At 41.4% G+C, this 10,376-nt stretch overlaps 1 protein-coding gene across 1 annotated transcript; it reads left to right on the plus strand.

Moving 5' to 3' along the window:
• The first annotated feature begins 3,824 nt into the window (after positions 1 to 3,824).
• On the plus strand, positions 3,825 to 5,067 carry DMAC1 (distal membrane arm assembly component 1). The gene is made up of 2 exons (XM_068974602.1): positions 3,825 to 4,137; positions 4,899 to 5,067. The coding sequence occupies exons 1-2, from the start codon at positions 3,852 to 3,854 to the stop codon at positions 4,961 to 4,963; spliced, it is 351 nt and encodes a 116-aa protein (XP_068830703.1). The 5' UTR covers positions 3,825 to 3,851; the 3' UTR covers positions 4,964 to 5,067.
• Positions 5,068 to 10,376: the final 5,309 nt, after the last annotated feature.

Consider the following 10,376-nt stretch of genomic DNA (forward strand, 5'->3'; position numbering starts at 1 on the left):
CCTTTTAATTTCATGGTTACAATCACCATAATTTTGGAGCCTAAGAAAATACCCTCTGTCATGGCTTCCACTTTGTCCCCTCCCATTTGCCATTAAGTGATAGAACCAGATGCTATGATCTTCATTTTTTGCATGTTGAGTTTTAAGCCAGCTTTTTCACTCTGTTCTTTCACCTTCATCAAAATGCTCTCTAATTCCTCTTTGCTTTCTGCCATTAGGGTGGTGTTAACTGCATATTTCATGTTTTTTATATTTCTCCTGGCAATCTTGATTTCAGCTAATGACTTATCCAGCCTGGAATTTTGCATGATGTACTTTGCATACAAGTTTAAAAAGCAGGGTGACAATATACTCGGTGTACTTCTTTCCCGATTTGGAATCAGTTGGTTGCTCCGCATCTGGTTCTAACTGTTGCTTCTTGACCTGGATATAGATTTCTCAGGAGGCAGGCAAGGTGGTCTGGTATTCCCACCTCTTTGAGAATTTTCCACAGTTTGTTGTGATCCACACAGTCAAAGGCTTTAACATAATCAATGAAGCAGATGTTTTTCTGGAATTCCTATGCTTTCTCTATGATCCAACAAATGTTGGCAATTTTCTCTCGGTTCCATTGCTTTTTATAAATCCAGCTTGGACATAACAATGTTTTCAGTTCACGAACTGTTAAAGCCTACCTTGAAGGATAATGAGCATAAGCTTACTAGCATGTGAACTGAGTGCAACTGCAAAGTAGTTTGAACATTCTTTGGTACTTCCTTTCTTTAGGATTAGAATGAAAACTAACCATTTCCAATCCTGTAGCCATTGCTGAGTTTTTCAAATATGCTGACTAACTGCATGCAGCACTTTAACAGCATCATCTTCTAGGATTTTAAATAGCTCAGTTGAAATTTCATCACCTCCTCTAGCTTTGTTTATAGTAATGTTTTCCCACTTGACTTCATATCCAGGATGTCTGGCTCTAGGTAAGTGACCACACCACTGTGATTACCTGGGTCATTAAGACTTTTTTGTACAGCACTTCTGGGTATTCTTGGCACTTTTTAATCTCTTCTAATTCTGTTAGGCCCTTGCCATTCTGTCCTTTATTGTGCCCATCCTTGCATGTAATGTTCCCTTGATATCTCCAATTTTCTTGAAGGAATTTCTATTCATTCCCATTCTATTGCTTTCCTCTATTTCTTTGTGTTGTTCACTTAAGAAGGCTTTCTTATCTCTCCTTGCCGGTCTCTGAAACTCTCCATTCATTTTGGTGTATTTTCCCTTTCTTCCTTGCCTTTCACTTGGCTTCTTTTCTCAGAATTTATGTATACCTATTCATGATTTAGAAATTATATATTAATATATTACTTTATAGTACATAACGGCTTCTCTGACTGGTGGTTCATGTGTAAAGAATCTGCCTGCAATCCAGGAACCACAGGAACACAGGTTCAATTTCTGGGTTGGGAAGATCCCCTGGAGAAAGGCATGACAACCCACTCCAGTATTCTTGCCTAGAGAATCCCAGGGGCAGAGGAGCCTGGCAAGCTACAGTCCACAGGGTGGCAAAGAGTTAGACACAACAGAAGCGCCTTAGCATGCACGCACAGTATATAAAGTAGCATGTGCTGTACTGTGCTAAGTCACTTCAGTCATGTCTGACTTTGTGAGACCCTGCAGACTATAGCCTTCAGGCTCCTCTGTTCATGCAGATTCTCCAGGCAAGAACACTGGATTGGATTGCCATGCCCTCCTCCAGGGGATCTTCCCAACCCAGGGAGTGAACCCACAGCTCTTCCAGCTCCTGCTTTGCAGGCAGATTCTTTACCACTGAGCCACCACGGAAGCCCATAAAGTAACACATTAATATATAACTTATAAATCATAAACAGGCATACATAAATTCTATTGCAGGCCCAGTCTTTTTTAATCCATAGAGGATTATAATAAAAATGTTTGGTAACCATTGCTAAATAATGATTTTCCACATATATAAGGAGAATTTAAATGTACTATAAGAATATTTTATTGGGGCATAGCAAGCAGCAACAGCCATAAACTATGAATTTCTAAATAAAATGGTGACCCACTCCAGTACTCTTGCCTGGAAAATCCCATGGACGGAGGAGCTGCAGTTCATGTGGTCGCTCAGAGTCAGACACGACTGAGCAACTTCACTTTCATTTTTCACTTTCATGCACTGGAGAAGGAAATGGCAACCCACTCCAGTGTTCTTGCCTGGAGACTCTGAGGGATGGGGAAGCCTGGTGGGCTGCCGTCTATGGGGTCACACAGAGTCAGACACAACTGAAGCGACTTAGCAGCAATTCATTTGGTACAGCACTTAATACAATGCTAACTAAAGAGAGATTACTAATAAATAATAGAATTTTGAAGTTAGGAAAGAAATTATATATCACCTATTTCAAGTCTCAAACATGAAGTAACTACAAGCTGGAAAGAATAATGTTTTCCATGTCGTATGCCTGACTCATAGTGACAGAGCCAAGTACAGATCCCAAATTTCTGAAACCTTTGTCTTTCAACTATTCAACACATAAACGTAGATAGACAGAAAGACTGACACATATTTAACAAAGTATTCTGTTTGTGACCCTATGGAGAAAAAGAGAATACTAGGTTATCAGCTACTTAATTTCAAAGACCTTTCCCTTTTGTTAAATATCTATCTGTCTTTATATCTTTCCAAGTCAATGGTGGCTCAGAGGGTAAAGAATCTGCCTGCAAAGCAGATCTGAGTTCAATCCCTTGGTCAGGAAGATCCCCTGAAGAAGGAAATGGCAATCCACTCTAGTACTCTTACCTGGAGAATTCCATGGACAGAGAAGCCCGGCCACCTACAGTCCATGGGGTCACAAACAGTTACACATGACTGAGCAACTAACACACACACACACACACACAAAACCTATTTTTATTTTTTCCTTTTTTCTAGCCTTCCCAAAATCACATCCTGTTTTAGAAGAAGGAATAGTGAATTTTCTTTTTTATTATGTTAATTTTTTAAGCCACTGTATATCAGAAAAATTCAAACCTGAAGTTAATCCTGCTTTTGTCCTTCTCTTCTACCAAAAGCAGCCTCTGAACTCTAAATGTCTTTCTTTCTTATCAATAATCCTCTGCAAATAATCCAGTACAAGAAATATGTGCCCAACTCTCCCTGAAGGAAAGATGGGATGAAAAATGCTGAAGAGAAATTTAAAGTATTTATGGAGATTATTCAGACACGTTTTTAATAACTGTCTTATATCTGTATTGTCCCTTCACATTTTGTAGCATTTAAGAAATCTGATTTTATCTCCTCACAGACACTGGGTCAACCACGGCTATGATACCTAACAGTTTTGTCATATATTGGGAAACTGATAACCCTGTTGGGTTGAGAATAGTGAATGTCATACTGCAGATAATCGCTTAGCCAAGTGTCCAGCATAAAGTGAGGCATACACTACCTAATTCTTTTTAGGTCAAACACTTGTAGTCACGTGAAGTGACACAGCCGAGGCCTCATCTTTCCTATTAAGACAGGATACTGAGAAACGCAGACTTTTCCTCTATGGAGACTTAGAGCTCCAGGCATTTAGGGAGTTGGCTAAATTCTTAAAATGACTGGGAGGGATTAAACAACAACAATAAAAACATGCCTCTGGAACGGCCAACGTTTTAGCCACACACCACACCAGGACAGCAGGCCGCTCCTCATTCCTTTCCCTCCCAGGGGCAGAAGAAACTACATTTCCCAGTGGCCCTCAGGCAGCTTCCGGTGCAGCGCGCCGGCGCTACTTCCGGGCACATCTTTTACGTCAGTTCATGGGACCCGACTTGGGGCTGAGGCTTATTTTCTTAATATGGGTTCTTTCGTTTCACAGCCCCTTGAGCCGGTAAAGTTCGTTGCGACCCCTGAGGCCACCTCCACCGCTAAGCCCGCACAGGTCACTGCAACCGAAGCGCCAGCCTCTCCAGAGCAAGCCCCTCTATTTAATAACTGCTGGAGCTGTCGCGTGCTCTCCGGGTCGGGGCTGATAGGGGCAGGAGGGTATGTGTACTGGACGGCGCGGAAGCCCATGAAGCTGGGATATCCCCCGGGTCCTGGGACTATTGCGCAGATGATCTTCGGCATCAGTGAGAGTCTGGGCACCACCCTTGGGCCGGGGGAGAGGGGGAAGAGGAGCTCAGACACGTGGGGCGTGGGGCGTGGGGGGGGGGGGGCGGGGGAGCAGGGGGGCGAGGCACCCGGGTTGGTCACGTGGCGGCAGGCATCCCCTCCAGTAAGAAGCGCGGGGCGGGAAGAAGTAGTTGCTGGGATACTTTTTTTGCTTTGTTTTTTCTTAAATAACACTATATATGTATATATATACTTTTAAGAACTCTAGCCTCAATCTTTTTAATCCTATTGAGAGCTATTTGCGGTCAGACGTCCAGGATGTGACACACAGCCAGTCTTTGATCCTGGGTTTATCTGTCACCAAAACCCATGCTTCTTTTCTAGGTTGTGGAGAAAGCCTGAGTGAGGGCACTTGACCTTTGGCTTTGAAGGTAAACTGTAGACATGGGTTCAGAGCTCACATATGAGGTCTTCTATTGTGAACCCATAGTTATTATTTGTAAGGATACTAGGTGATGGTCAAGATGTCTTCTGGTAAAATGTAGTGATTCTTTTAGCTCTTTGGATCAATTGGGTGAATAGAATTTTAATTTTTCATATCTCTTATCGTCTTTAGATTGCTTAGATCAATTACTTTTTTGCACAGGGAAAGTAACAGAATTTTTTTCTCTCAACTTTCCTTTTCTGAGCTTCACTCTTCTATAAGATATCTTCAAGGATTAGAGTTGACATATACGAAAGCACTTGGTACTTTCATAGCACATAAAATACTGTTTTATTTTCCCCCTAGGCATTGCTTGCTGGGGTGTGGTCATCCTGGCAGACCCCAAAGGGAAGGCCTTCCGCACTGGATGAAAGTACCACCAGTGAATTTGTCGTCTCTCCATGTCCCCATGACACACAGAGGAAGAATGGCACTTATAGATGTTCTGGACAGAAATATGGACATTGACAGACTTCAGTCCGGTAGATACTACATGACTGAAAAGACAAACATGGATTGTCATTCATGAGTCATGACTGTTGATGGCGTTCTTCGCAGGTTCCACAGGGACCAATAAATCCCTGAGAAAAGAAAAGAGGTTCTGTGTCTTATTTGAGGAAGGAGGGTATAATTGTAAATATATATATGGAGAGAGAGGAAGTGATAAACCAAATGGGAAAATTAGCTAAAGTTATTTTCAATAGTTCTTTTTATCATACTTTTCCTATAATTGGGTCAGCACCTACTATCCTGGATAGGTATCATATAATACACAGAAGTATATAAAACATGTATGTGCATACTGCTCATACTTCCCAAAGCATTGTCAGATCCATGAACTTTTGAGGGTTTACCAGCTACTCTGAGGAGGTTATGTCATTGGTGGTAAGTGAACATTAAAAAACAGAGTCCTAGTGATATGCCCAGGGTCATTCAGCAATGGTGTTTGGACTTGTTCTTGTCTTTCAGAACTAGGATTGTTCCCAGGAAGCAAGAATTACCTTTATGAAACAATTGGATAAGCATAAAAATCAGCATAAAATAAAAAGCTTAAGTACCAAAATACTTGAGAGAAATTCAAAATCTTTTGTAGTTTTTGTGTGTGTGTGTTTTGTTCTTTTCTCACAAGCACTGGAAAAGTTTCTGTGATGAAACTGAGTTGCTTTTGAGATAAAGACTGAAAATTAGATACTTTATGCCTGAGAGAAGTCTGCTTCCTACTAGGTTTTTAATTATTTTTCTGCAGTACTGTGGTTTCTAAAGTTGTGTGTAGCTATTTTTTTCAGAGCAGACAAATACTCTTCAGCTCAACTGTGAATCACATTGTCTACATTTTGGATGGTAGGCTGAATAAGTAGATACCTTTAGGGCTATTTTTTTGACATTGTATATAAGTGAACAAGTCTATTAAGCCTCACAAATGACAATAAGTCTTGCATTGTCTACAGTAGAGTTCATGGCATGAGTGATTATATATCTATCCAACTGAGAAGGTTTTTCAACATAAAATATTTAAGTGAAATACTAAATTCAGTTATGTGATGTTAGTGAATACAGAAGTTTTAACTTAGAAGGGACCAGAGAGGACCCAAAATAGGGGACTTCCTTGAGGACCCATGACACGTGTATGCTCATTTGCTAAGCCATGTCTGACTCTGACTGTAGCCCACCAGCCTTTGTCCATGGGATTTCCCAGGCAACAATACTGGAGCGGGTTGCGATTTCCTTCTCCAGGGGATCTTCCCAACCCAGGGATTGAAACGACATTCTCCTGTGCTGGCAGGCAGATTCTTTACCACTGAGTCACCAGGGAAGCCCCCCATGACACATGATCATCCACTAAAATACCTATGAAGACAAGTTACTAACTGCTTTAAAAGGTGACCCATTCTGTTGAAGGAAAGCTTCAGTCCTAACATTTTCTTAGTTTTAAAACCAAATTACAGTTTGCTCATCTTGGCTTGATTTCCTGGATACATAATGTAACTCTTAAATGTATATATTATAATTTTAGCATGTTTCTCAGGATTCTTACCAGTATGAATCTTTAACCAAATAAAAGCTTTTTCCAAATAAACTTGCCCATAGTATACTGCCAAATTGTTTGGCAGACTGATTCTGAATCAAGAAAGGAGTATGTCAAGGCTATATGTTGTCACCCTGCTTATTTAACTTATATGCCGAGTACATCATGAGAAATGGGCTGGATGAAGCACAAGCTGGAATCAAGATTGCCAGGAAAAATATCAATAATCTCAGATACACAGATGACATCACCCTTAGGGCAGAAAGCGAAGAAGAACTAAAGAGGCTCTTGAAAGTGAAAGAGGAGAGTGAAAGAGTGGACTTAAAACTCAACATTCATAAAATTAAGATCATGGCATGCGGTCCCATCACTTTATGGGAAATAGATGGGGAAACAATGGAAACAATGACAGACTTTATTTTGGGGGGCTCAAATATCACTGCAGATGGTGACTGCAGCCATGAAATTAAAAGGTGCTTCTTGGAAGAAAAGCTATGACTAACTTAGATAGCATATGACAAAGCAGAGACATTACTTTGCCAACAAAGGTCCGTCTAGTCAAAGCTATGGTTTTTCCAGTAGTCATATATGGATGTGACAATTGGACTATAAAGAAAGCTGAGTGCCAAAGAATTGATGCTTTTGAACTGTGGTTTTGGAGAAGACTCGAGAGTCCCTTGGACTGTAAGGAGATCCATCCAGTCAATCCCAAAGGAAATGAGTCCTGAATATTCATTGGAAGGACTGATGCTGACGCTGAAACTCCAATACTTTGGCTGGCTGATGGGAAGAACCAACTCATTGGAAAAGACCTGGATATTGGGAAAGATTGAAGGCAGAAGGAGAAGGGGAAGACAGAGGATGAGATGGTTGGATGGCATCACCGACTTGATGGACATGAGTTTGAGCAAGCTCTGGGTGTTGGTGATGGCCTGGAGTGCTGCAGTCCATGGGGTTGCAAAGTCAGACACGACTGAGCAACTGAACTGAACTTGGACTCACTTAACTAGGTGTGAACAAAGTACTGTTCTGCCATGTCTAAAGGCAGTTAGGGATAATCTCCCTCCATCCCCTCCCCAAAATAGGTTAGTTAGAATTTGTAGTTAAAATTGTTTCATTTTGTTTTTCTTTTGAAGTGTATTCTGAAATTTGCTTTCAGTTCAGTTCAGTTCAGTTCAGTTCAGTCACTCAGTCGTGTCCAACTCTTTGCGACTCCATGAATCGCAGCATGTCAGGCCTCCCTGTCCATCACCAACTCACGGAGTTCACTCAGATTCACGTCCATCGAGTCCGTGATGCCATCCAGCCATCTCATCCTCTGTTGTCCCCTTCTCCTCCTGCTCCCAATCCCTCCCAGCATCAAAGTTTTTTCTAATGAGTCAACTCTTCGCATGAGTTGGCCAAAGTACTGGAGTTTCAGCTTTAGCATCATTCCTCCCAAAGAAATCCCAGGGTTGATCTCCTTCATAATGGACTGGTTGGATCTTCTGGCAGTCCAAGGGACTCTCAAGAGTCTTCTCCAACACCACAGTTCAAAAGCATCAATTCTTTGGTGCTCAGCCTTCCTCACAGTCCAACTCTCACATCCATACATGACTACTGGAAAAACCATAGCCTTAACTAGACGGACCTTAGTCGACAAAGTAATATCTCTGCTTTTGAATATGCTGTCTAGATTGGTCATAACTTTTCTTCCAAGGAGTAAGCGTCTTTTAATTTCATGGCTGCAGTCACCATCTGCAGTGATTTTGGAGCCCCAAAAATAAAGTCTGACACTGTTTCCACTGTTTTCCCCATCTATTTCCCATGATGTGATGGGACTGGATGCCATGATCTTCGTTTTCTGAATGTTGAGCTTTCATTTCTGTCAGTGCTAAATTAGAGGCCATGGTTTGTTTTAGGGATGAATCTTCAGAGAGAAAAGAGACATTGCCCTAGCTCTGCAAAGCAGGAAGTGCATTTAGTGTCCCTGTATTACCTTCTCTTTTCGCAGGGATGAAGTACATTTAGTGCCCATATATTATCTTCTCTTTCCTTTGGTGAGCAGGACAAAGAGGCTCAAGAATCAAAGGATGCCTGATTGACTTAGCAATGAAGAATCTGCCTACCAATGCAGGAGACGTGGGTTCAATCCCTGGATTGGGAAGATTCCTTGCAGAAGGAAATGGCAACCCAATCCAGTATTCTTGCCTGGGAAATTCCATGGACAGAGGGGCCTGGCAGGCTACAGTCCATTGGGTCGTGAAGAGTGGACATAATTTAGCAAGCAAACAATAACAACAATTTAAGAACACCAGCTTAATTATGATGGGTTTTAGAATCTTTGCAGCGTGGAAATGAAAGTTCCTTTCACAAAGAAAGGAAAAAAGTACAAAAACAGGCAATTTTAAAATGCACTTAGTTTTCCTTGGAACACAGATCAAAACGTGTCAACACTGATATTTTTCATGGTGTCTAAAATACCTATTAGGACAAACTTTACATGCTGTAAACTTTGATATCTCCAGATGATCAAGAAATGACTATACCGTCTCTTATTTCCTTTGTGTATTGCACTGACTAGTCTAGAAACCAGTGAACAGCTAACAACATGCCTGAACATATTAAAGGACCTGAATATAGACTGATCCTTAGGATCTTGTGTTTTGGGGGGAGAGATAGGGGTCTCTGATTTTCCTAGGTCAATTAATGGACAGCTGTTGCTTGCAGCACTGCTGTATGCCAAAAGCAGACCAACCTAAAAAGTTCTGGAGTTTCCCCTGACAGAAGCCATTGCAGAGACAGCTGTTGCTGGCAGCCTTAGAGGTTAAGCATTTCAGCCGTGATTTGTGCTTCACTCCCACCCTCAACTAGCATTTGCCCCTTGCTCCTTTTTTATTACTCACTTCTCAGCCTGACTGTGTCTGAATTAGGGGCCTCTTGAATGATGCCACTTGATTTGACAGCATGAAATATATTGCTCCAAAATTAAATATATGTTCAGGGCAAGCTTATGTTCAAGAACCCCCTCAAACCAGGCTTGGCCTCAACTGATTTATTGCCAGGAAGTTGATGAAACCAACACTTCTCAAATCTTGAAGTGAGGAATAGTAAGCAATTTTGAGTTGAAAGCTCCTTTTTTTTTTTTTTTTTGAATTTTTTATTTTAAATGACAGATAAATCCTTGCCTTGACCCAGTGATTATTTAGGTATCAGGGGCAAAGAAAGGTGAGAGACCTATAATTTCACATCATTCAGAGGTATCCTAAGAGCATGGGGGAAAAAATTTGTCACTCTTCTAAATGCGTGTCTCTTGGCCTTTGAGCTATTCAACAACTTGTCATTCAAATGTAAATGTAGAGAAATGGCCAGAAGGGTGACTGTTAAATGCAACAATGCCACTAAAAGCACTGCTCAGTCTTGGGACTGAATTTGCAGGGGCTTCAGGAGTGTGGTTGACAGAATTCTTCAGATGGACCCCCCAAGGCTCCCAACCCCTGTGTATACACACACCTTCTCCTAGTTATTCAAACATCGTTCTAGGTATGGCTGTGAAGGAAATTTGCAGATGTAACTAAGGTTCCAGATCAATTTGATCTGAAGATAAGGAGATTATCCAGATGTGCTAAATCACATGAGCCCATTATATCTTGGTCCATAGGTCAGAGACCTGAGAAAACAGATTAAAAGCAAAGGGGGGAGTCAGAGGAGTGAGTTGGAGGCTGGAAGAAAACAAACATCCATAGTGAGAATTTCCTGTGGAGGTCATGTGACTAGGA

Source organism: Capricornis sumatraensis, chromosome 6, assembly GCF_032405125.1.
Source record: "Capricornis sumatraensis isolate serow.1 chromosome 6, serow.2, whole genome shotgun sequence".
Classification (NCBI taxonomy): Eukaryota; Metazoa; Chordata; class Mammalia; order Artiodactyla; family Bovidae; genus Capricornis; species Capricornis sumatraensis.